Source organism: Mus musculus, chromosome 5 (assembly GCF_000001635.26).
Source record: "Mus musculus strain C57BL/6J chromosome 5, GRCm38.p6 C57BL/6J".
NCBI classification, from domain to species: Eukaryota; Metazoa; Chordata; class Mammalia; order Rodentia; family Muridae; genus Mus; species Mus musculus.
This window is the reverse complement of record NC_000071.6, coordinates 121,476,843-121,503,924: the sequence shown is the minus strand read 5'-3', so window position 1 is coordinate 121,503,924 and position 27,082 is coordinate 121,476,843. Positions and strand designations below refer to the sequence as shown.

The 27,082-nt window shown below is 45.9% G+C and overlaps 2 protein-coding genes across 10 annotated transcripts in view; one reads left to right on the top strand and one right to left on the bottom strand.

Annotated features, from left to right (window-relative positions):
• Window positions 1-27,082, bottom strand: part of Tmem116 (transmembrane protein 116) — a 65,609-nt gene that overhangs the window by 14,264 nt on the left and 24,263 nt on the right. For 2 of the 9 annotated variants that reach the window (NM_029912.2, NM_001161627.1), the window contains 7 exons: window positions 21,488-21,592; window positions 16,126-16,175; window positions 14,594-14,677; window positions 12,711-12,849; window positions 10,150-10,294; window positions 9,648-9,721; window positions 8,504-8,937 (listed from right to left, as the gene is read on the bottom strand). In NM_029912.2, coding sequence (NP_084188.1) covers window positions 8,731-8,937; window positions 9,648-9,721; window positions 10,150-10,294; window positions 12,711-12,849; window positions 14,594-14,658 — 630 coding nt within the window. In that variant the 5' untranslated portion in view covers window positions 14,659-14,677; window positions 16,126-16,175; window positions 21,488-21,592 and the 3' untranslated portion in view covers window positions 8,504-8,730. Of the gene's footprint in view, window positions 1-8,503; window positions 8,938-9,619; window positions 9,799-10,149; window positions 10,295-12,710; window positions 12,850-14,593; window positions 14,678-16,125; window positions 16,176-21,487; window positions 21,593-27,002; window positions 27,076-27,082 lie in introns of those variants that run through there. The other 7 variants (XM_030254899.1, XM_017321172.2, XM_017321174.2 and 4 more) reach the window with 6 other exon arrangements.
• On the top strand, window positions 490-3,829 carry Adam1b (a disintegrin and metallopeptidase domain 1b). Its single transcript, NM_172125.3, has one exon. It carries the CDS (start codon window positions 945-947, stop codon window positions 3,363-3,365), a length of 2,421 nt encoding a protein of 806 aa, NP_742123.2. The 5' UTR covers window positions 490-944; the 3' UTR covers window positions 3,366-3,829.

Sequence of the window (27,082 nt, the reverse complement as noted above, 5' to 3'; positions counted from 1 at the left end):
TTAAGAGTTTCAGGCGACCTGGCGCAACACTAGCACATAAACAAAGACACACATATAACCACACATAACCTTAGGGAATCAGTGTGTTGGGGCTAGGCCTTTGAGATGCCAGCTACTGTGGACATGTTAGCAGGAGGCTACCATGCATCTTCCATGGCCTCTGAGAAACTGGGTCTGGAGGCTGTGAAGGGCGATGCTATTCTTCTCCACAGGCCGCGCCCCTAGCTCCTCTGTGCTCCATCATACAGCTCAGGGGCTTGACCTCTCAGTCTGGTCTCCTAAATCTGTGATTATCCATCACACTTCTCAGAGCTCAAAACCTGCCCTGGGTTAGAACGCTCCTGTCTACAGAGCAAGGGTCTTGGAGGTCAGGAAACAGATATAACAGAGTATGCCCACCTAGGGGATCTCCAAGCTCCTTGATTTGGAACATTTGGGGTTAGCTGAGCAACTGACAACAGGAAGAGTTGAGAGCAGTGGGGGAGGGGTGTTCCGTGTGTGGCTCCTGCTGAGTCAGGTACAGTCAAGGTACAGTCCCACACTGTAGTAGAGGCACCTCTCTCCATCTTGTCAAAAGGACTTAGAGATGGCGTACAGGAGCTGACTTTGAAAGAAGCAACCAAGAACAGAAACTGTCTGAAAGGTCACAGAGGTCAGAGTCACCAGGACAAGACCTAGCCAGAAAGCTGAGCTCACGGAGGTGGGGAGGAACCAACACTTAAAACACGCAGCATCGATGTAGGGATAATACCCGGGCCTCCAGATCAGGAGAGCTACTGCTGTCATTGACATTCAACACGCAGGCCCCACTGAATCAGCTGAGTCAGAAGGATCATGGCAGACTCAGCCACAGCGAGACATTCAGCGTCCACGTTCTCTTTCAAGTAGAGCCCCATGCGGCTTTGTAAGAGGTTGGAGGAACACGTCAGACTTGGCCTCCCCAGATGGAGCGACTAAAGCTGGGGAAAATCCCAGAGCACTGGTGTATCAGGCTGGTGGCCATGTTGCTCTTGGCAATAATTTTTCTCCCGAGCACGTTCTGTGACATTGGATCTGTATATAATTCTTCCTATGAAACTGTCATCCCTGAGAGACTGCCAGGCAAGGGGGGGAAAGACCCTGGAGGGAAGGTGTCCTACATGCTATTGATGCAAGGCCAAAAGCAGCTGCTTCACCTCGAGGTAAAGGGACACTACCCTGAGAATAACTTCCCAGTCTACAGTTACCACAATGGCATCCTGAGGCAAGAAATGCCTCTCCTCTCCCAGGACTGCCACTATGAAGGCTACATGGAAGGGGTGCCAGGCTCCTTTGTTTCTGTCAACATCTGTTCAGGCCTCAGGGGGGTCTTGATTAAAGAGGAAACATCCTATGGCATTGAGCCCATGCTCTCTTCCAAAAACTTTGAACATGTCCTCTACACCATGGAGCATCAGCCTGTGGTCTCCTGCAGTGTCACTCCCAAAGACAGCCCTGGGGACACCAGCCATCCACCAAGGAGCAGGAAGCCCGATGACCTACTGGTTCTGACTGACTGGTGGTCACACACCAAGTATGTGGAGATGTTTGTGGTGGTCAACCACCAGCGGTTCCAGATGTGGGGCAGTAACATCAACGAGACGGTCCAGGCAGTAATGGACATCATTGCTCTGGCCAACAGCTTCACTAGGGGGATAAACACAGAGGTGGTGCTGGTGGGCCTGGAAATCTGGACAGAGGGGGACCCGATAGAGGTCCCAGTGGACCTGCAGACCACACTCAGGAATTTCAACTTCTGGAGACAGGAGAAACTCGTGGGCCGGGTCAGGCACGATGTGGCACACTTGATCGTCGGGCATCGCCCAGGAGAGAACGAGGGCCAGGCGTTTCTCCGTGGTGCCTGTTCGGGTGAGTTTGCGGCGGCCGTGGAGGCCTTCCATCATGAAGATGTCCTCCTGTTCGCGGCTCTCATGGCCCACGAGCTCGGGCACAACCTGGGTATCCAGCACGACCACCCGACCTGCACCTGTGGTCCCAAGCACTTCTGCCTCATGGGTGAGAAGATCGGTAAGGACAGTGGCTTCAGCAACTGCAGCTCTGACCACTTCCTCCGTTTCCTCCACGACCACAGAGGGGTGTGCCTGCTTGATGAGCCTGGGCGCCAGAGCCGCATGCGCAGAGCTGCCAATTGTGGGAATGGTGTGGTGGAGGACTTGGAGCAGTGTGACTGTGGCAGTGACTGTGATAAAAGCCAGTGTTGTGATGAAAATTGTAAACTGAAGGGCAACTCAGTGTGCAGCACTGAACTTTGCTGTTTTAAATGTAACTTTAAAAAGGAAGGAGATGTTTGCCGTCCTGCTGACGGACCATGTGACCTGGAAGAATACTGCAATGGGACCTCTGCAGCATGTCCCAGTGACAGGAAAGCCCAGGACGGCTCTAAGTGCCACGAATCCTTCTTGTGCTTTAATGGTCAGTGCATGGACCCTACCTTTCAGTGCTCTCGTATTTTTGGGCATGGTTCAAGGTCTGCCTCCGATTATTGCTACACCTCTCTGAACTCGAGAGGAGACCAGTTTGGAAACTGTGGCTCCTCCTCTCAATTTCCAAAAAAGTATACCAAGTGTTCAGATAAAAATGTAATGTGTGGGAAACTTATATGTACAGAGGTGGCCTTCCTGCCACAAATCCAACCGAACAACTTGCTGCTCCAGGTCCCTGAGACCGAGGACTGGTGCTGGAGTGTAGCTGTGTTTGACATGAGAGATTCCCTCCATGAGGAATACGTGAAGGACAACACTTACTGTGGCAAAGATAAAGTCTGTAAAAATTCCATTTGTGAGGACTTCACTCCATTCTCATTTCCCTGTAGTCCAAGCAAACAATGCAACAAGCACGGGGTGTGCAATGACCTGGGGAACTGCCACTGCTCCTTCGGCTTTGCACCTCCCGACTGCAAAGAGGAAGGCACTGGGGGCAGTGTGGACAGTGGCCCTGCTGTTAATCTGTCAAATGACAGCAGTCCAGGGCCGAACTCCACCCAATCCAGCACAGAGGAGCTGATCCTTAACTTAAAGCTGATCGTCCTGGCTGTCATTCTGGTGCTCATGATACTCTTAATAATCATATGCATCATAAGTGCCTACACCAAGTCAGAGACCGCTTCCGAAGCAGGGCCTTCAGAGCTAGAGGAGCTTCCAGAAGGGGAGAAGGAAGAGCAGGAGGAGGTCCTACCAGAAGAGGCTAAAGGGGAGGAGGAGGAGTTGGAGTATGGGAAGGAAGAAGCAGAAGAGCAAGGAGCAGTAGAAGAGGAAGGAGCAGAAGAGGCAAACGAAGAAGCAGCAGCAGAAAAGAAAGACGAAGATGAAGAAGAGGGAGAGGAATAAGTGGGGGAGATAAAGCCAATAAGTAGCCGAGCCTCTCACAGCCCTGAGAATGAGTCTCCAGGAAGCAGAAGCTGTGGGAAGCTGCCACTCTCAGTGGGCAAGGGAGGAAGGAGCCGTCTGTCACTAGTGTTCAATGGACAGGTGTTTACATACTATTTCAGTACTTTACATATTTCATTTGAACTTCTCCTATAGCTTTGGATATTCTTGTTCTTGTATCTTTGGGCTGATCTTTTAGTCACCAGAAAATGCTTTCTTCCACATAGATTTTTTTTTGTATGCAATATACTATATTCCTGAATTTCTCACTGTTCCCAGGACTTTCATTTCAAGTAACAATTACCTATTATGTAAGGACAATTTCCATGACATTCATTCTTCTAACTTGCCCAAAAATATATATATTCAAGGACAAGTCTTTAAATAAAACTACTACTGTTAGACATGTTTTCAAGACCCATGGATGTATGTGTTGAGTCCATTTTGTTGTGGGAAGGGCTGTACTCATTAAGGAGGAAAGCCCTGACTTTACATCTGGAGTAGAGAGGCCAGCATTACACAGACTTCAGCCATAGCTCAGGGTCAAAGAGTGCTTGCTGTACAATCATGAGGGCTAGAGTTCAGATCTCCACACTCACCTGCAACACAGGTATCTTATACATGCCCATAACACAGCGTGGCAGAAGCAGGGGATCACTGGGGGTTGGTGGCTTCTAGCCTGGAAAATCCAGGCTCTCAGTTCAGGGAAAGACCCTGCTTCCAAGGAACAGGCAGGGGGCACGAGAGGAAGATGCTGCATGTGTGAGCACACGCACCCCCATGTCTATACACATATGAGCACATGCAACAAACAAGCATGCAAGCATGCATGTTATAGAATAAGAGGAGAAGCAACCAGCACTAAGACAGCCTGTGCAGCGGTGTGTGCCATGCTGACAGCGTTCAGAAGGCCAAGGCGAGGAGACTGCAAGTTTAAGGCCAGCCTGGGCTACCCAGCAAGGCTTAGTCTAAAAACAAAATAAAGTAAAACAAAACAAAGTTGTTTTGTGCTATCACTGTTTCTAGAAAGGACAACCTTTCTTATGAATCATCTTGCCCATGTGTTTATGGTATTATGAGGAAAATGTCCAGTAGTCTACATGTTGGTATCCCCATAGCATCCAGCTACATACTCCAAAACAGAGCCTAGTTAGTGATGGCTCCAGCTACATACTCCATAACAGAGCCTAGTTAGTGATGGCTTGCCATCCTCTCCCTGCCTCAAGCCAGCCAAGAGCCTGGAACTTCCCTTAGTTTCCTAAAGTCAATTCCAGATTCTGTATTTGCCTCCAGACCTGAGAGAAACAAAGGGGAATGAGAGTGGAGAATACACGCTGAAGACATCGATGCTCTCAAGTCCAGGGCTCAACGCTCCTCCCTGGGGGACCAGGATCAACTGTGCCTCTCCCTGAGGGAACAGGGTCAAATGTGTCTCTCACTGGGCCTGACCTCATCTTTTCTTATTCCACTGAGTCAAACTGCACTCCCTTGTCTGGAGTGCAACTGAAGAAAAATAAAATAATAAGATCCCCAAATTGATAGAGCTCTGTGACTGATGACGTTAAAGTGTTACTTTTGTTTTTTATATAGTGTCTCATATTTGTAGCCCAGGGACAGGTTTCCAACTATGTAGCCTAGGCTGGCCTGGACCTCACAGTACTCTTTCTGCCTCAGGCCCTGGATTCCTGAGATTATACTTGTAAACTACCACGTACAGCTCAAAGGGTTACATTTATTTGAAAAAAAAAATGGTTGCTTGTTCCTCCAAATTTCTTTTCTTTTTTTTTTTTTTTTCCTCTTTTCAAGACAGGGTTTCTCTGTATAGTCCTGGCTGTCCTGGAACTCACTTTGTAGACCAGGCTGGCCTTGAACTCAGAAATCTGCCTGCCTCTGCCTCCCAGGTGCTGAGATTAAAGGCGTGAACCACCACTGCCCAGCTTCCGTCAGAATATGTCTTCTGAAACAGAATTTTATCATTATGGTTTAATGGGGAACAACTCAATCAAATGGCTTTTTTTTTTTCAAAGGAGAGGAAAAAAACCAGTTTATCTTCCAGCAATAGAAAAAAAATTGGTTTAAACAAAACTGTAAAATAGCATTGAAACTGGGCTTTCAAAACTTTCTGGCCGGGCGTGGTGGCACACGCCTTTAATCCCAGCACTTGGGAGGCAGAGGCAGGTGAATTTCTGAGTTCAAGGCCAGCCTGGTCTACAGAGTGAGTTCCAGGACATCCAGGGCTACACAAAGAAACCCTGTCTCGAAAAACCAAAAAAAAAAAAAAAAAAAAAATCAAAATTTTCTGTCTTACTAATTGTGCCTTCCTGATGTGTATGTATGTGTGTTTGTGTCTGTCTGCCTGCCTTCCACTGCCCTGTTCCATAAGCACACACTGTATCATCTAGTGCGCACCACAGAAAACCTTCCCACTGCACAGGAGAAAGCACTCCCATGCTCTGGCCTTGCCCCTCCCACCCAATGTGGTAGATTCTGGGTCTGTGAAGCTTGTGGACACAATGAACTGTAATTACAGACATTTCAAAGTCTTACTCATTTGTTTAGTCAGAGCCACAGATAAAACTTGTCTTTACATGTGTGAAAATAGTTTTTTTATAACTTCACATCATACAAAGGCAAATCTCAAACACTTCCCTTTCCTCGAATGGTGAGGACAAGATCTACACACTTGACACATAGCTGAACTGTTGCAATGTGGATAAGTGTCCATACTCGAGTTTGCTATGATGTTTACCACTGTCAAATACAAAGAACTTTAGCATCACAAAAGTCGGGATGAGGGTCCAGGCCTAAGAATGGAGTTTAAGGATGCTGGAGGCAACCCCACCTGGAGGAGCACGGCCTATGGAGCATCCAATCAGTGGTGAGCACACCCTACTAACCCTGGGCTCAGTGTACGTTTGTTACAACACTGGCTCCCACCCCAGTGCTCCTCCAATTCTGCATGCTCCTCCCTTTAACAAGAGATGCCTTCTTTTCTCTTGCTCGCTATATCCAGTCTTCCTGTCTGTACTGACTACAGATCTCTAAACCTTTGTTCTGGAGCCTATTTCCATACTTTCCAACCCCCCTTCCATGTTCATATAAATACATATGTGTACCATCTATATTCAGGGCCATCTTTTATAAATAAGCCAATTATTTTTTCTAAAGTAGGCAACTCACTAAGTCTTATATCTCAATGATTCTTTAAAAAAAAGATATATTTCTTATTTATATGAATACACTGCAGCTGTCTTCAGACACACACTAGAGGGCATCAGATTCCATTACAGATGGTTGTGAGCCACCATGTGGTTGCTGGGAATTGAACTCAGGACCTCTGGAAGAGGAGTCAGTGCTCTTAACCACTGAGCCATCTCTCCAGTCCTATCTCAATGATTCTTATATTATTTGTTATTACTAGTGTCCCATGGGATATTAGTATCTCCATAGTTATTTAAACTACATTCTTTTTTTGTTTGGTTGGTTTTTTAATTTTTTTTTTTTTTTTGATTTTTTAGATAGACAGGGTTTCTCTGTGTAGCCCTGGCTGTCCTGGAACTCACTTTGTAGATCAGGCTGGCCTCGAACTCAGAAATCTGCCTGCCTCTGCCTCCCGAGTGGTGGGATTAAAGGCATGCGCCACCACCGCCTGGCCTTAAACTACATTCTCATACATAGATATGACTCTTGCTTTGGCTTTAGCTATTACAGACTGGATGCCAATGAGACCCACAAGCCAAAGCACAGGGGTTTCTGGGTTCAGCTCTATGTATCTGCTGGACCTTCCCCACCCCTCTATCTGGCAGAATTCTTGACCTGTAAGACAATGACTGATGGGTGTGTGCTCAGGAACCTCAGTTTAGGTCCCTTGTGTTCATTACACAAACCTGTTTCTCTGACCCAAATTCTGTAGACCCTCCGATCTCAGCGCTGCCCAGAAATACATTTCTATCAATATGTCTGCAATAGAAACCTTACAAAGCAGGGCTGGAGAGATGGCTCAGCAGTTAAGAGCACTGATTGCTCTCCCAGAGGTCCTGAGTTCAATTTCTAGCAACCACATGGTGGCTCACAACCATCCGTAATGGGATTTGATGTCCTCTTCTGGTGTGTCTGAAGAGAGCCGCAGTGCACTCACATACATGAAATAAATAAATAAATCTTGAAAGAAAAAGAGAGAGAGAGAAACAAACAAACTTTAGGAAGCTATCTACATGCTGGGCTGACAGTTGATGCTAGGGAGTAATGCTGTTGGGAACACTGAGGACCCTGGGGCTGGCTGAGCTGTGGAATTGCTCCTGTCCGTCTGGGAATTTTGGCTGTAACTATGGTATTTCTGTGGTTTCCACAGCAACTGTGACCCTGGATAGGGCACATGATTCTGCCACCATGGCTGTAATAACCACTGAGAAAGCTTTGCCCAGCATAAATACTTCAGATGGAAGCTTACTTCTGTGTTCAATAAAGTTTTACAAAAACAAAAAACAAAAAAACAAAAAAAAAACCGTATATAAAAACTGTTCTAGGGCTGGAGAGATGGCTCAGCAGTTAAGAGCACTGACTGTTCTTCTGAAGGTCCTGAGTTCAAATCCCAGCAACCACATGGTGGCTCACAACCATCCGTAAAGAGATCTGGTGCCCTCTTCTGGTGTGTTCGAAGACAGCTACAGTGTACTTATGTGTGATATTAAATAAATCTTTAAAAAAAAAAAAACTGTTCTAGCCGGGCAGTGGTGGCGCACGCCTTTAATCCCAGCATTTGGGAGGCAGAGGCAGGCAGATCACTGTGAGATTGAGGCCAGCCTGGTCTACAGAGTGAGTTCCAGGACAGCCAGGGCTACACAGAGAAACCTTGTCTCGAAAAACCAAAAAACAAAACAAAACAAAAAACAACAACAACAACAACAACTGTTCTATTAAACTAGATGAAAAGCACTAAACCATTAAGAATGAGGTGTGTGACAAGATCTGGCTGTGTGGGCAGTCTCAGGCCTCCATGCCACCTTACTGCAATAGGTGTAGCCACACAACTACAAGTTGCTGCATGATTTCCTACCTTTCTTGCCATTGTGGAGCAGAGAGCTTGCAAATGACGCACATACATATGAACCTGAGATTTATTTTTTCTTGTCAAAGTAACGAGTCTCTTAGATGGAAAGCGGCTGTATATCTCTGAAGGAGCAGTTAGAGAGCTGCTTCTGAATTCACCCAGAATTGCTACTGACCCTGAGCCCACATTTCCTTTCAGCTCTCCAGTCTCGGGTTTGGCCAGAGGAGAGTCCACTCATGTGAAACATTCACTCCCTGACATTCCCATTCTAGGGTCTCAAAGAACGGTGGAGGAGCTGGAAGCAAGGGCAAGAGGAGACTCCAGTAGGTTTGGGCTTCTACTATAAATTCTCTTCTGTGAGCACAGCAGTGGGGTCTGCGTGTCTGCGTCACGGTGAGGCTCACGCTTTATCTGCTGGAACTTGCACTGTGTCCAGCCATAAATGCCACAGTTGAGCAGCCCCTGGGATGCTGCTGTGAGAGCCTAGAGGAGATGGAGAGTGGGAGCCCAACCTTCAGTCTTGTTAAGTCCAGGAACAGGTAGGTCCCTTAGCCCTTATTTATAAAGCATGGTTACACATCATGTGTGTGTGTGTGTGTGTGTGTGTGTGTGTGTGTGTGTATGGGGGGGGGGGGAGAGGTGGTGGGAGGTTCCAGCCCCAAGTGCAACATTCTCACTTGAGCTACTGAACAATAGATACCCAAGCTCATACAGACTTAGCATTGCGCCTTGCTGTAGACAGCTCACGGCTAGTTAGATTGCTTGCTGCAAACATGATGGCAGTCCAATAGCTTCCACTATGGATCCGTTTCTCAGAGAACACCATTCTAAATCAGCACAGTACGCAAGTTTTCTTCTGATAATGGAGGATAGAGGACCAGCATCCCTTTACTGTCTGGTGCTCACTAAGCATAGTCTGAGCCATTTGCTTTACTCTGGATGTGCCATGGCTTCAACATATCAAAACAAAGTTGCCCAGAGATACACGTGCTGCACACAATACCCAGAAGTACTGGTACTAGCTTGCCTTTGAGAAGGTTTTTATATTCCTTACAAGTAAGCATAAAAATCACATGTTCTCTTTGCAATGCACAAAGCTGTACAGTGAAGGAAAACTGTGTGCTCTAAAATGGTAGGGCAGGAGAATAGGGCCCAGCGGTGCAGACAGAGACAGTGGTGTTGGAAGGCATTACCTGGAGCACAGAGAGGGCCATGTGCAGGAAGGTCTCCTGAGGCTCTGTCAGCTTCATGATCAGCAGGGTGACAGCTGCAAACACAGTGTGTGAGATGCTGTCAGCCCTCGTGCATGTGCCTGCGCATTTCCTGGGTAGGAGCTGTAGGATGCTGAAAGTCAGTGCTAATCAATTATATAATCTATTATAGAAGCCTCTGAGCCCCTGGCCTTTGACTTCTAGTCCTTTCTGATTAACATTTGTAGATTAATGCCAGGTGTAGTGGTGTATGTCTTCAATCCCAGGACTTGAGGCAGAGGCAGAGGCCAACACAGGTGGATCTCTGTGAATTTGAGGCCAGCCCAGTCTGTAAAATGAGACCTTGTTTCAAAAAACAAAAAAACAAAACAAAAAATAAGTAAATAAAATTTACAAGCTAGACAGGAATACGCAGGCAGGATTTTGTCTGATCAGCCCTACAGTCGTCTTCTTCACCTCAAACTCTTTTGACTAAGGTACTGACCTGGACCCCAGCAGCACACAAAGGCCACTGGGAAGAAACGCACTCGCTGGCCCACAGTGTGAATCACTGCCCACTGCTCACTCTCCAGAAGGCCCGTCGACTTCACAAACTTCTTATATAACATCTGGGCATGGACGAGTAAGACCTAAACAGGAGTGTGAACGTGAAGAGTTGGCCCGTGGCTTGGCAAATGTTTTAGAGAGCTACTCTATAAGGAGCCATGTCCGGAAAAACCATCCTCCTACCCTTAGCATGTGAGCAAGCTTTGGAAAATGGCCCAGACCCAGAGTTTCACTTAGAGGAGCAGATTTTGCACCAGACTTCTGGTTTTCATATTCAGTAAGTGAGTATCATCAACCCCGGCTTTCCCAGCCCTCAGACAAATCACAACATGCACAGGAAGGCTGCTGTTTTCTGTGGAGGTGGGACTTGCACGTGCTTGGTTGGCACACAGTCTGCTAATGAGCTACTTTCCTACCGAGGAACTTAAGGGTAAGTTCTAACTAGCCATCTCTTCAAATGGTTTACTAGAGATTCTCCTAGCACGTCTTATGCCTAGTACCCCCCAGGTCCATTAGTGCAGAGGCTGAGCTTAAGTTCTCAACTCGGAGCAAAAAGGGGTTTTAGAAAACCTCTTCTCCTCCTTACAAGAAATGCAATGTGTCTCCCCACTTCCCAGTGATCTGCTAAGGGTGAGCTGGCTGAAGAACTAGGGAACATTTCAGAAGCACAATGTGCTTATTTTCTGGGACACAAACAGCCAATAATCTTGATAAAAAATCTTACCAAATCTGAGTAGCTGTACTGACAACTCAGGTCCCCTGTTTAACACCCCACAGGCTTTAAGGAACATTCAGAACTTCAATTCTAGTTTTTGGATTTTGTTTGTTTTGGTCTTCAGAGGTAGGGTGTCCTGTAGCCCAGGCTGGCCTCACATTTGCTCTATGATCAGGCATAGGGCATAATTTTGACCTCTTGGTCCAAGTGCTGGTAATACAGGTGTTTCCCATAAGATCTGGCTGGCTGTCGTGTTGAGTTGGGCTCACTGTTTAGCTACCCCTCATCACCCCCACCCCCAGATATCCTTCTGCTTCACCTCTCGAGTTTGGATTGCATCATGACCAGCTCCAGGGCAGTTTTAACTTGACACAGTCGATTGTTTTAGATCTAAGCCTAGAACTGTCAGAGTGCCTAGCCTGAGCAGACTCATCTCTCTTCTCAGTCAGCTCCAACTATAACCCAGCATCCACTTAGTCATGAGTTGCAAAGTAAGTGATTGAGTCAAGCTCCTTACATAGGTTTGCACTGTCCCCATGTCGGGAGCCATCAGAGGAGAAGCTAAGAACTAGCAGGTGACCTTCCTGAGACAGGGTCTGCCTTGGATTAAAGTCTATGATGGTTCTGGTAGGCAAGGCCCAGGAAAGATCTATTTTAGGAAAGATTCCTACTATTAATATGCTTTTCCTATTATTATTAAATATATAACTATCACTAGATATTAGCCCACCCTTTTGAGCAGATCTCTGTAGACATATGAAGATGCACTGTCTTGTAGTGATGCTATGTAGACAAATAGATAATAATTCTATAGAATTCCTAATTTGATTCAAATAATTTTACGAAAAAAGGTTTTAGAGATGGTCTTAGTTGCTAGAAAGATGGAATAAAGTTAGAGTCAGGAAGAGAATGTGCCCACTCCTCAGAACAGTTAGTAAAGTCTGCATAATAAGAACTACAATGAGCTTTCATAATCACACTAATAAGAGAAGTGTTCAAAGAAAAACATTTAGGTCCAAGGATAAAGTCACAAGCATGCATAATGATAAGGCAGGGCCATGTGAAACTGCTGCTCTGAACTTTTAATGAGTATGTTATGACGAAACGCTGCTTTGAACTTAATATCAACAGCCTTCTTTTTTGGGGGTGGGGTGGGGTTGAGACAGGGTTTCTCTGTATAGCCCTGGCTGTCCTGGAACTCACTCTGTAGACCAGGCTGGCCTCGAACTCAGAAATCGGCCTGCCTCTGCCTCCCAAGTGCTGGGATTAACGGCATGCGCCACCACGCACAGCATCAGCATCCTTCTGTGACTCCCATTTTATGTAAAGGATCTCACACACATCCCAGCTGGCTATGTGTAACCGAAGAGGACCTTGGATTTCTTTCTATTTTTTTTTTTTACCTTGAATTTCTTTCTTTCTTTCTTTTTCTTTTTCTTTTTTGTTTGTTTGTTTGTTTGTTTGTTTGGGTTTGGTTTGGTTTGGTTTTTTTTCAAGACAGGGTTTCTCTGTATAGCCTTGGCTGTCCTGGAACTCATGCAGTAGACCAGGTTGGCTTCGATCTCAGAAATCGGCCTGCCTCTGCCTCCCAAGTGCTGGGGACCTTGAATTTCTGATCCCCTGCCTCAACCTCCTATGCTCTCAGGCACTCAGTTCTACCAACTGAGCTACAATCTCACAGCCCCTTCCTTAGTGCTGGGACCATAGGCAATGTCTCTTGCATCATTCCAGCCTGTCTCTCCCAGTCTTTGCTTTCCCTGACCACAGACAGGATGGTACATTACCATGATGGTGAGGAAGCTGAAGAAAAAGCTGGCCAGGAAAATGGTGACACCATAAAAATAGAGTGTGCTGCAGACAGATGTATTGGTGGAAGGCAGGGGCTCAGGCGTGGCTGATGGCGGTGAGTGCATTAGGATACACCTGGGAAGAGAACCAGCAGACAGGACGGTACTAGAAAGCACAAGAGTCACCTCGGGATGAACCACCACAGCCATAGCCATCTGACTCTTCCACACCTTGCTCCACCACTGAATGAGGCCGCAAACATCAACCACTAGTGAAGAAAATGTCCTAAGGGCTCACCTGCAGCCCTAACTTACGGAAGCAGTTCCTCAGCTGAGGCTCCCTCGGCCAGCACAGTGACTGACTATGCTTCTCACGTTCCGGGCTCTTGCTGTGGTTGAGGCCTGCCCTTTTAACATCACTGCAGTCATTTTGTATTCAGTCTCCATTTTGCTCATAAAGAGTAATTAGGTTCAGGTTCTCAGACTCCACTTCCCAGAAGCAATTATCCATAGCTGACATTAAAGAATGCTATTAATAAGCCAAAAAGTTATGGCTGGATCACTTGTACTCTGTTATCTCAATGTTCTAAAATTCCCTGCTCACCACCTGTCCCTCACCCATTTGTTTGTTTGTTTGTTTATTATGTATACAGCATATATGCCTGCATGTATGCCTGTAGGCCAGAAGAAGGCATCAGATCTCATTACAGATGGTTGTGAGCCACCACGTGGTCGCTGAGATTGAACTCAGGACCTCTGGAGGAGCAGCCAATGCTCTTAACCACTGAGCCATCTCTCCAGCCCCCACCACCCTTCTTACTTCACTCAGGACCAATTACCTTAGAGATAATACTTTGTCTCATTGGCCAGAACTGTTACACCACTTCATTGCTTGCCTTCAAAGGTTTGAACCTTGTTTTTCCTATAAAGAGCCTTCCCTGAGGACAGACTGGTGCTACAGTTAGGTTTTTCCTTACTGTAGTCCTGGATGTCCAGTATAATGATGTGTTCAATAAATTATTCTTGCTTAACTGAGATTGGAGTTCATGTGGTTTGTATGGCGATTCCCAGATCCCAGTACTTGCAACTATAGCATCTTGTTCCTTCCCACAGATGACTATCTTGAAGTCATGTTATATTGTATGTTTCCTTGTGTCTCTTCAGCCTGACTGCATCTTGTTATGACTATAATTCATTTTCTTTCTTTTTTTTAAATATTTTTTTAAAATTTATTTATTTTATGTAAGTACACTGTAGCTGTCCTCAGACACTCCAGAAGAGGGCATCAGATTTCGTTATGGATGGTTGTGAGCCACCATGTGGTTGCTGGGATTTGAACTCAGGACCTTTGGAAGAGCAGTCGGTGCTCTTAACCACTGAGCCATCTTGCCAGCCCCTATAATTCACTTTCAAAACAAGCAGTTTTAGATAGGTGATTATGGAGGTGCAAGTCTTTAGCCCCAGCACTTGGGAGGCAGGGCAGGTGGATCTCTAATTTGAGGCCAGACTGGTCTACAGAACGAGTTCTAGTTAGACCTGCACAAAGAAAACCTGTCAAGAAAACAAACAAACAAAAGCCTAGCTTTTTTTGGAGAGAGGGTCTGATATAGCCCAGATTTGCTTCAAACTAAGTAGTTCAGGATGACCTTGAACTTCTGACCTTCTGTCTCTATATCCTATATGCTGAGGTTAAAGGTGTGTACTTCCACACACATTTTTTTGCAGTGCTGGGATCCAACCCAAGGCTTTGTGTAAGCTGAGCAAGCATTCTACCAGTGGACCTACCTCCACAAGTAAACAAACTCCTTGGCTAGAACCTACCGCTTTTATACTGCTATAGAAAAGAACAAATAAAAATCAGAGAGGTGGTCCTTCCTTACCTGTGGCTCTCACTGAAGTTGTGGAAACATTCATTGACATTGCCCAAAAGGAACACAGGCGTCATCAGCAGCGGAGGTATCAGGCTGGAAGGAGATCATTTATTGTGCAATAATCCAGAATTTTCATGCCCTTCCCCCAACCACATTCCTTCACCAGCCCCCAACATATGTGAAGAAAAACACTGAATACCACAGCCATCCTCGTTTTCTATTCCCTGGAGAACTGAGGTGGGAAATTGATTTTATGTAGAAGTTTTGAGACTCTTTGGAATTATAATCAGATAAAAATCTAAAGGACCTCAAGGTGGGCAGTGGAGTTGGCACTCTCGGTAAGGGTTGCTAGCTATGCAGGCATAAACACCGAGTCAGACCCCCATGAAAAGGCAGAGCACAGTTGTACATCTGTGCCCCTGGGGCCAGGCCGATGGGTCCTCAGAACTCACTGGCTAGGTGGTTTCGCCAACTGGTACACTCCAGCTTCAGTGAGAGATACTGTCTCAAAATAACAAGGTGCAGGGGGACAGAGGAAGACACTCAACGCCTGTGGCTTCCACACACTCTTCACATGCACTAATGGACACATGCAAACACACACATAGTCTAAGTAGGAAGAAAGAAAACCTGTAATCTTAGCATGAAGGAAGCTGAGACAGGAGGATCTTGTATTTGAGGCCAGCCTGAACTGCATACATAGCAAGCCTTTGTCTCAAAAAAGCAAAACAAAACAAAATTTACTTGAGAAAAACTAAGTGAAAGAAAACTCTGGAACAAGTGTGTCCGGCCTCCTTCCCTGCAGTGCCAGGTCCCTCCTTTGCCTCTCTGTGTGCCCACTCGTTAAGCAGACAGCTGTGGATCCACTTACATACAGCCATTGCCCTAGAAGGGATTTGGGGCAAAAGTTATAAAGTCTAGAACTGATGTGACCACTACTTTTCGTGAAATCTAGATTCTTTCTGGAGGAGGATTCCCACACAAGGTCATAGCTTGAGATTTGGGTTCACAGAGTAAAGTATTTGCCACATAAGCTTGGGGACTGTGGTGGGGGACAGTGGGGTACAGCGGGTTACCCAGAACTCACTTAAAAAGCTGGTAGATAGTGAGGCCTGCCTGTTATCCTGGCACTGGAGACAGATGTGACTCCCCAGCATACTGCACCTGGTCCAGTTAGCAGGTATGCTGAGATCTGGGTTCAGTGAGAGACTGCCTCAATGCATAAGCTAGAGATTGGGGAAGGAAAGAGCTGACACCAAGTTTTGCCATCATATGCTTGCAGGCGTGCACACAAGTGTACACCCACATGCACAAACACCTGTACACACACAGAAATGCAAAGGAGAGGTTGGTTCAAAGCCGCACAGGACTGGTGTTACAGCGTTGGAGCTAATATCCAACCAGGGAAGGAAGAAAGGATTCCTTGCTCATGTGTTTGTTGCTTCCTATCATGCAGTGCTCTGTAAAGACACGGGAGTGACAGTGGCAATGACAGGCCATTTGTTCCTTTGACACCTTACTAGGAAGAACAACAACCTTACCTTGACAAAAGGAACAATATGTGACCACCTTGGCAAACATAATCTGTCACCTGTGAAAAGAGTAGATTGAAAAATGTTAGGACCGTGCCAAAGTCCTTAGAGCGATGGCAGATGATCACTCACCAGCACACAGACACACATCTCCAGCAGCCTTGCTGCTTCTGTAACATGGTCTTTATAGAATCTGTTCACCCTGGAGATGACAGTGCTTTATCTATACTGCTATGCTAAAAACAACCAACCACCCACCACCAACAGAAAGTAATTTAACCAAGGGTCTGAGTGCTGAATCAGATTCTCTAAAAAATAAATGCATGCACGAAATCAGAGGGTTGCTTTTTTCTTTTACACCCAGAAAGGTATAGAAGAATGAAGCTATGCATAAATCAGCCAGTACTAAGTATTACCAGGCCAATGTTGGCATGATGAAGTCGAAGGGGCCCTTGGATAGAAATCAGTGCATTTTAGAGATCAGAACATTTAAAATCTGCAGACCTAGGAGATAGCTCCATAGATAAAGCACTCACTGAGCAAGCACAGGAACTTGGGTTCAGAGCCCTAGCACCAGGCAAGACACCAGGCACAAGAGCACATGCCAGAAGCCCCAGCACTGTGGAGAGGGCAGGGGAAGGCAGACAGATCCTGGAGGGCTAACCAACCAGCACAGATGGCAAGAATCAGGTTCAATGAGAAACAATGTCTCAAAAAACAAAGAGCAAAAAGGTGGCAAGCAACTGAGGAAAGTGGCAGGTGCTGACCTCTGAGTGCTACACTGAAGCACAGGCACACACACACTACACATACAACACACACACAATTTGTTGGGTTACATAGTGTGGTGGAATATGTACTTGTTGTAGAAAAGTCTTGGGTTCAAATCCATAGCACTCCCAAATAGGCAGACAAAGGAATACTTCCCATTTGCATCAGATACTTAACAACTTACAGCAGCATGACTGCTATGAACTCACTATTACAATGGAAACGTTCATAGCCTTCACCCTCGACCAGCTGAGCCCCATTGCTCTGAGGGAAGGAATGAAGGAAGCCCTGGGAGCTGCTGGGCTTTTAGGCAGACGGAAGGAAGCAGACGCCCAGCCCTTCCAGCGCTTTCACTCCAGTGTTACACAGACAAGCATGTGAAGGTGTAGGTAGCCACAGGTCCTTCCTAACTGCAGAGACCATGCAAGCTTAAGTTACAGAATGCCTGTGCCTGTGGAACACTAGAGCAAGCAAAAGAAAATGGCAGTGGAGTGGAGTTGTAGGTTGTATAGGCAACCACCAACTACACGTAGCGATTTACATGAAAACTAACACTGAGTAAAACGAAAAAGTCAAGTCATGCTAGGCATGATGGCATATGCCTCCAAGTCCAGAACGGGAAAGGCAGAGGCGAGTTAAAGGTCACTCTAAACTTCAGAGCAAGTTCAAGTCCTGCCCCAGCCAGGGCTCTGGAAAGAGATTCTGCCTCAAAGCCTGAGGTCCCCATTCAGTTCCTTCACTGGGCAGCCACATTAGAAGTGCTCAGTGGTCACTCGCGGTAGCTGCTGATGGAAAAACTGCTTGCCACCAGTTGTGGTGCCACACTCTTGTAGGGCAGAGGCAGCAGATCTCTTTGACTTCAAGGCCAGCCTAGTGTACACAGAGAGTTCCAGGCCAACAATTGGAAGGTTAAAAACCTGCCTCAAAAATTGTTTTTGTTGCCGGGCAGTGGTGCCGCACGCCTTTAATCCCAGCACTTGGGAGGCAGAGACAGGCAGATTTCTGAGTTAGAGGCCAGCCTGGTCTACAAAGTGAGTTCCAGGACAGCCAAGACTATACAGAGAAACCCTGTCTCGAAAAACCAAAAACCAAAAAACAAAAAAATTGTTTTTGTTATTCTAAGAAATGTCATTGACTGGCTCTATAGGCTATAATACTTTGTTTAGGATGTCACTTATGAGCATTTTTCAAGTTAAAATTTCAGTGATTTTTTTTTCACTTGCTCTTTGAGAGAGAAGAGGGGACTAGAGAGAGAGAGCATTCTTTCTTCCTACCCTTCCTTGACAGTACACACGTTTATATGACTTTCTTCAGCCGGTTAGATGACATTTCCACAGAGCACAGCACCTTGGTGCTGGAAGGCGGCACCACACTAAGGATTTTACAGATTAATACTTAGCTTTAAGATAAAAATGTGAGGCCTGATTGCCTTGCCTACATAGTGAGTTGTGAGCCAGCATGGGGTATGTAGCAAAAGCCTTTCAAACAAACACACTATGAGAGATGATGTCCCCAAGGCTATAGAACAGATGAGTGACCCAGAACAATGCACGTGCAGTAGTTGCTGAAAGCAGAATAAGTAGAAGTTGAAAGCGACCTTTTAGAAGTAGCATTCACCATATGTGTGAACTCACCATTTGGGAGTTAGTTAACACACAATGATGTTTGCTATCTGGTCACTTGAAGACAGTGACTTCATCCCTTGTAAAGCTCTGTCAAAGATTCTGTAAAGTACCTGTTTCTCTCCCCATGATGCTTTCTGTGCTGTTCAACAAAAACAGAGCAAAGCCCTATGTGCGGGACAGACAGAAACAGGGACAGATTCAGACTCATAACAACAGACAGAGGACAGAAGACATAGGGAGAATGCAGTAGAGATTTTGGATCTGGAGCTCCCCCCCCCCATTTAAATGACTGCAAAGAGAACTGTGTTCCCTTCTACCCTTAATGCAACACGGATGCATTACTGATGGCTCTGAGCTCATCACTAACACCAATGCTCTTCAACCACACATCCTCCCACTTAATCACACAGCAAATATTTACTGAGCTGTTTCACGTGTTCGCTGGGATACTTTCCTATGTTGGAGAAGTGATATGCAGGTTCTAGGGAAAGGGTAAAGCGGCTTTCTAGATTGTTTAATCATGCTCTTAACAAAAGTTTACTGGGTTTTTTTGTTTGTTTGTTTTTGGTTTTTTGGTTTTTTTCGAGACTGGGTTTCTCTGTGTAGCCCTGGCTGTCCTGGAACTCACTTTGTAGACCAGGCTGGCCTCGAACTCAGAAATTTGCCTGCCTCTGCCTCCCAAGTGCTGGGATTAAACGCATGTGCCACCACTGCTCGGCTAAAAGTTTATTCTTAAAAACCCCATAAAATAATGCATTTTTCAGATATGAGATTAGAATATTTAGTAAGGTGTCTATGGTTAAATGGGGCCTGTGTTTTGTTGGGAAATCGGTTGCCTAGCATTCTAGAAGCCCTGGGGCCAATTCCAGCCTCACATGAATGGGGTTTAGTAGTACACACCTACAATCCTAGTACTCAGGAAGCAGAGGCAAGAAGATTAGAAGTTCCTTGACTATCTAGTGAATTTGGGATCAGCCTGGGCTACATGGAACCCTGTATCAAAAACAAAACAACAACAATAAGATTAAATTAAATGTGGTGGTATACCCCTTTAACCCTGACACTCAGGAGGCAGAGGCAACCAGGTCTCTGTGAGGTTGAGGTTGAGGCCCAACTCACTGTACACAGTGAGTGCCAGGGAAGTCAGAGTTACACAGAGAGTCTCCAAAAACAAAACAAACAAAAGATTTAAAAATATAAAGATAAGCTGGGCAGTGGTGGCACATGCCTTTAATCCCAGAACTTGGGAGGCAGACTTCTGAGTTCGAGGCAAGCCTGGTCTACAAAGTGAGTTCCAGGACAGCCAGAGCCATACAGAGAAACCCTGTCTCAAAAAACCAAAAACCAAAAGCCAAAAACAACAAAAAAAGTTAAGATAAAATGTAAAAATGAAAACTGAGAAATGACAAATATGTCACCTGTCATCAGCGACAGTCTCAAAGCATCAGAGATAAGCTGCTGCCTAGTTTGGGAACCACTTATGAATCCCAGAACCTGGGAGGTACAACCAGAAGGGTCAGCAGCTGAAAACCAGCTGCAGCCCATTTGAAGCCAGCCACACCTACATGAGATGCTGTCTCAAAAAAAAAAAAAAAAAAAAAAAAAAAAACTAGAGTAAAAAAAAATAAGAAACTCATGTAATGAGTAATGTACTATATAGTGAATATAAAGAATGAAGTAAAAAGAATGAAGAGTGTGTGTGTGTATATTTACATATATGATATATGATATACGAAGCGCTGTGCTGCTCTTTGTTCTTTGCCCCCCTCCTCCCTCTCCCTCTCCTGCACAGCACCACCCCCATGCCCTGTCCATTCTTCTGGCCATGTTTAATCCACTGCTTTCTCCCCCTTTTCTGGACTCTTCCAGATCCCTCTGGTTGTACTCTCTCTCATACCTACAGAAAAACGTTCCTCTCTATCATAAAAAAAAAAAATAAAAGCACCATGCTAAAAGATAACAAACAGACATTTGCATGCACACGGCACATACAGACAATATTACTGTTACATGAAGGGTCCTGAAGCAGGTCTGTAGAAAGGGACATTCATTTGACTGCCTAGAGCAGAGGATATAAAGGACTTAATGGTAAATATCACGAAAGATTTCATTGGGGAAGGACATATCCTGAAGTGGGTATGACGACTACAACTCAACAAGTTTACCAAGAAGTGGATCGTCACACTCAGAACAGCTGGACTGCATGCTGTGTGAAGCACACACACACACTCAGAACAGCTGGACTGCATGCTGTGTGAAGCACACACACACACTCAGAACAGCTGGACTGCATGCTGTGTGAAGCACACACACACTCAGAACAGCTGGACTGCATGCTGTGTGAAGCACACACACACTCAGAACAGCTGGACTGCGTGCTGTGTGAAGCACACACACACTCAGAACAGCTGGACTGCGTGCTGTGTGAAGCACACACACACTCAGAACAGCTGGACTGCGTGCTGTGTGAAGCACACACACACTCAGAACAGCTGGACTGCATGCTGTGTGAAGCACACACACTAAAGAGCACACTGTGGGCTTGGTCTTCTCTCTTCCTGTAATACTGGACAGTGACACGTGCTCTCTGGCTTCTGACTACCATAGAAGCATCCCTCTGCCTTTCTGTAAACCAACAGCTGTCACTCATACACGTACTGAAAACGCACAGCAGAGCAGAACATGCTCCTTTGACATCTGTCACCCTGACACCCGAGTCAGCAGATACAGCACCCGCCGAGTCTTCTTCCTGACCTGTATGAGTAACACCGATGGCTGACATAGAGCCAAAGATTCCCCTTACTGACTCTAGCTCAGCAGGAATGGCAGTAGCATCAGCAGCGTGCCTACACGGAAACCTTCGGTGGGAGTCAGGTGCGGTAGCACATGTCGTCAGCTTCCACACTCACCCCGTGCTCACTCACTGAGCACCTGGGAGCAGCTCCCCTTAGCTCCAGGCACCACAGATGCTTTACCTGGGCAACCGTGCTCCTCTCACTCTGGCCGCTCTTCCTCCTCAGCTCCGAGTACAGACACCAGATGTAGCTGACGGTGTAGAGGAGTGAGGCAAGGTAGAAAATCTAGGTGAAAGTCACATGACCGTCGTCAGTGTCCCATTCCAGCTTCCTTCATCTGTTAATCTCAGGTGAGCTCCGCATCCCCACACCACTCAGCCTCACCTCACCTCTCGGACTGTTCAGAACCACACCCACCCACCCACCATTCCATGTTCAGGAATCCTTTTCTACTGTGATTTTCCATTTGTTTACTGTTGCTGTTTTCCTGTGTTGCACCTCACTGCTAAGGCTGTAATCTACCATGTCTAGACAGCTTTCCTGAGTTTGGTGCAAAACGGAGGACTCCCTTCCCTTAGCAGGGCTTCCCCTGCTCCATCTGATCTGGGGAGCCTAACCCCAATCTTCTACCTGAGGAATGTCACATAGTCCTTGGCAACATCACAGGGTCAACTCCCTGGAATGCCTCTCCATGCAAATGAGGCATCCCCAGAACCTTAGGCCTCAGCTAATGAAATGTGTCCCTAAGAAGAACCCCTTCCCACTAAGGTCCTCTCTCTCTCTCTCTCTCTCTCTCTCTCTCTCACACACACACACACACACACACACACACACACACACACACACACACACACGGCCCTTGATTCACCCCAAATAAAGCGCATGCGTACTAGGTGTTTCATGGCCTATCATCTTAGAGAGCTGCTTTCTAGAAGAGCCGTAACCCTGAAATTTTCCAAGGCTGTTCTAGAGCTCACTCTGTAGACCAGGCTAGCCTCTTGAGTTCACACAGATCCTCCTGCCTCACCTCCCAAGCTTGTACCACTCCAAGTTTCTGGAGTGCCAGGACTGAACTCAGGGCTTCGTCTATGCAAAGCAAGTAATCTGTCGAGTGATCCCTAGCAGTGATTTTTAAAGATATCTTTTAAAATATCAGGCACTAGAGCAACGACTCAGCAGGGAAAGGCATTCACTGCAACCCTTGTATCAGAGCTGAAATTTGGTTTTATAAAGTGGAAGAATGATTCTTGCAAGTTGTCTTCTTACCTCCACACATACACACACACCATGGCATGTAAGCTTAGATAGGTAAAGTACTCGAATAAATGTCTAATGTCGAAGCAGTCTATTATCAAATGGAAGTGGTATATACGTGATCGGGCCAGAGCAGGTCCTGAAGGCACAAGCAAGTTACATGAAGAAGTTGCTCAAATGCCTATGGTTTCTACTCCTGTTACAATGCCATCTGCTGCCAAGCATGCGCCTATAGCCTCATGGGGTGTTCCCTATGATCAACTGACCGAAGAGGAGAAGACTAGAGCCTGGTTTACTGATGGCTCTGCACGTTATGCAGGCACCACCCAGAAGTGGACAGCTGCAGCATTACAACCCCTTTCTGGGACAACCTTGAAAGACACAGGTGAAGTGTCTTTCACAGTGGGCAGAACTTCGGGCAGTACACATGGTATTACAGTTTGTTTGCAAGAAGAAATGGCCAGATGTACGATTATTCACTGACTCATGGGCTGTAGCCAATGGATTGGCTGGATGGTCAGGGACTTGGAAAGATCACAATTGGAAAATTGGTGAGAAAGACATCTGGGGAAGAAGTATGTGGATAGATCTCTCCAAATGGGCAAAGGATGTGAAGATATTTGTGTCCCATGTAAATGCTCACCAAAAGGTGACTTCAGCCGAGGAGGAGTTCAATAATCAAGTGGATAAGATGACCCGTTCTGTGGACAGTCAGCCTCTCTCCCCAGCCATCCCTGTCATTGCTCAATGGGCACATGAACATTTAGGAAAAAAAAAAAAGAACTCATGGGAACTGGAGAGATGGCTTAGTTAAAAAGCCACTTTTGCAGGGGACTTCAGTTACCATCACCCATATCAGGCAGCACACTATTGTCTGTAACTCCAGCTCTAGGTGATCTGATACCCTCTTCCTGACTGTAATGGCAGCCTCGTGTGTGTGTGTGTGTGTGTGTGTGTGTGTGTGTGTGTGTGTGTGTGCGCGCGCGCGCACGCGCGCATGCACGTGCATGCACACACATACATGCCTAAAATAAATGTATCTTTAAATACAAATAAAATGTATCTTTAAAAAGAACAAAAGAAAGCCAGGCATGGTGGCGCACACCTTTAATCCCAGCACTCAGGAGGCAGAGGCAGGCCGATTTCTGAGTTCGAGGCCAGCCTGGTCTACAAAGTGAGTTCCAGGACAGTCGAGGCTATACAGAGAAACCCTGACTCAAAAAAAAACAAAAAAGCAAAAACAAAAACAAAAAAGAACAAAAGAGCTAATTCATAGGATAGCAGAGAATCCGAATGACACCATGTAGGGGATGAGTTCGTGTTACAGGTAAGGTAACAGGATTTACACTTCACTCTCATATAAGCAAAACCTGGAGTGGGGAGACATCTGACTGGATAAAATGTTTACCACACCAACATGAGGGAAGTTTAGATCCCCAGTACCTACAGAGGCCAGAGAGATAGAGACATAGGTAGACCCAATTGCTACCAAGCTTGGCAATCCTTGGGACTTACACACCACACACACACACACACACACACACACACACACACACACACAAAGAGAGAGAGAGAGAAAAAGACACAATTAGTGTAATTAGCATAAGTATCTCTGGGAAACAGAATTTTACCCATCTAGGAAAAAGAACTGAAATAACCCAGAAGGTCCATTACTACAGATAGGTCTCACAGGGCCAGAGTGTGGACTGAAATAGCGGTTGCCAGGGAGACAGTCAGGGAAGCATCTGCCTGCCAGTGCACTCTGGAGAGTGATGGGATGACCCTCACAGGGTCTAAGGAGAATCACAGTGTCTAAATTGATTGGGGAGATGTACATTTTGGGGTCTACACTGCAGAAGGAAAGGGGAGTTGATGACAACTAAAGGAAGGATGAACATGGGGCTATACTGCAGGAGGGCGAGGTTATTTTGGGGTTTCAAACCCACAGAAATAAAGGTAAAAATGTACCCCCAAAGTAAATTAATAAGCTCAGTATAAAGGTTCTCCTAAGCTAACTTACTGTGACAGTGCACGCATCGCACTTTCAACATGTGGTGGCCAGTGATCCCAGTGCTTTGGAAGCAGAGAGAGCATGGTCGTGAGTTCAAGGCTATCCTTGGCTATTACGGAATTAATACACTTTCCCAGAAAGAAATCCCTAAACAAACTTAGAGGTTGATGAAGAGAAACCCCTTTAGTAATAGCACATGACTAGTTCTGACAAATGCAGACAAGAGGAGCAACTTTAGAGAGGAAACTGCCATCCTATACAGGCCTGAGGCCTATAATTCCACCTAAACTGCCATCTTTAAGCCTCTCCCAGGTCCTGGCCACAGGTTACACTCTAAACAACTTAAACAAAGATGGCAGACTGTAAGACTGGCCTCTTAGGCAGACTGAGGATAAACAACAAGGATAGTGCCAGCATCACTTAAGGACACCAGCACTGTTTTTTTTTTGTTTTGTTTTGGTTTTTGGTTTTTTCGAGACAGGATTTCTCTGTGTAGCTCTGGTTGTCCTGGAACTCACTCTGTAGACCTGGCTGGCCTTGAACTCAGAAATCTGCCTGCCTCTGCCTCCTGAGTGCTGGGACTAAAGGCGAGCACCGCATTACGCAGGGTTCCCCAGAGACTTACTGACAGCAGAGACCTCGAGCTGACCCCTTGAGCTTCCTATTGGAGATAAGTTCTTTGATATGGGGAGGGGCCGAATGGCTGGTTGTAAATTAAGGTTATCTCCTCTTGTTTTGGAACTGGTACCTAATCAGAGGTCAATCTTGGTAACCAAACATTAACAGGCTTCCTCAGCAACCATGAATTTCAGTGTGGTTCAGTTTTCTCTAACAAGCCGGGGTTTATACTCATCTCCAGACACAGCACAGGCAGGGCCGCCTGAGCCAGATTCTACTTACTGTGGCCTAATATTCCTCAGCAATTGTTTAGTGAATCCTTTATAGCACCAAATCAATTTTATTACATCAGGTTCCTCCTGCATGGCTACATAGTACAAATTCCAGGCCAGCTGGGCTACATGAATGAAACCCAATCTAAGAATTCCAAGAGAGTTAGAAGATGACTCGGTGGGTAAGGGCGGGTGCCCTGCAAGCAGACGACCTGATTTCAAATCTCAGGTACAAACACACTCACATCACACACATGCACACTCACACATCACACACATGCACACTCACACATCACACACATGAACACTCCCTCATGGACATACATCCAAAGGAGGGAAGATGAAGAGAAGGGAAGGAAAAAGCAGCAAGCCAGGAAGGTGGTTTATGTCTGTAATCACAGCACTTGAGAGGTTGAGGCTGGAGGATCGCTGAGTGAAAAAACAAACAAACAAACAAACAACAAAAAAAAAAAAAAACCTGCTTGGGATACATACTGAGTTCTGTTGCAACCTGTATTAGGGTGAGCTCCTATATTAAAAAACAAACAAAACCCAATAGGTAATTCCACTCAGGGCCAGTAGAGGGAGTCAGGATATCATGAAACAGATTCCTGAACCAGACAGACACACTAAACCTTCCTTTAAGGTTTCCTACTTAAAAATCGGTAATCAGCCTGAAAGATGGTGTCAGAAGTGTGGATTATTATAGTTAATGTTCACACTCTTCATTATCAAAGAGAATGAGCACATCTATTGCCCTGCTTTGTCTTTTACATGAGTCGACTCATCAAACCCATCACCCTTAGTCTTCAGAATTCCATCAGGCAAACAGCGATTTAATTTCCATCACGCGAGGAAGGCAGGCAGGAGAGCCTTTCACAGTAACTGCATTTGGACTTCAGGCCTTTCAGGAGAGTGCACACTAACATCTCGTCCCGATTTCATAAGAGAAGCAAAGGTTTCTCTTTTTTTAAAGATTTATGTATTTATTTAATGTGCATCCGTGTATTGCTGCATGTGTGTCCATGTGAGGGCGTCAGATCCCCTGGAACTGGAGTTACAGACAGTTGTGAGCTGCCATGTGGCTGCTGGGAACTGAATCCAGGTCCTCTGGAAGAGCAGCCAGTGCTCTAAACCACTGAGCCACTTCGCCAGCTCAAAAGTAAAGATTGTCAAAGAGCTTCTGAGAGGTCCATCAAGCATCGGAAGCTACTTCTACCGTTACATTAATAACCTAAACCAAGGCGAGGAGAAATGAGCTACCTACCCACATTTCCCTACACTCGTTAAAGTATATCCAAATGGCAAATTTCAGAGTCTTGATTTTCTTTATGTTTTGTTGGTTCTGGTTTTGAGGCAGGATCTCCTGTCTCCTAGGCAGGCCTTGAGCTCACTATGCAGGTAAGCATGACCTGTAACTGCTCATTCCTCTACCTCCAAAATGCTGGTTACAGACATGACACCAAGCCTGGCTCACAATCTTGGTATTCAACCAGAATTTAAAAAGAAAAACCCTGAGGTGTCATGTGGTGGCACATACCTGCAATCCTAGTGTTTGGAAGCTGAGGTAGCAAGACTGCCACTTGTTTGAGGCTAGCTTGGGTTTCAAAGCAAGCTCCA

Excerpts from the sequence above, each read along its gene's own strand:
- Adam1b (NM_172125.3), top strand. The coding sequence starts at position 945 with ATGGAGCGACTAAAGCTGGGGAAAATCCCAGAGCACTGGTGTATCAGG.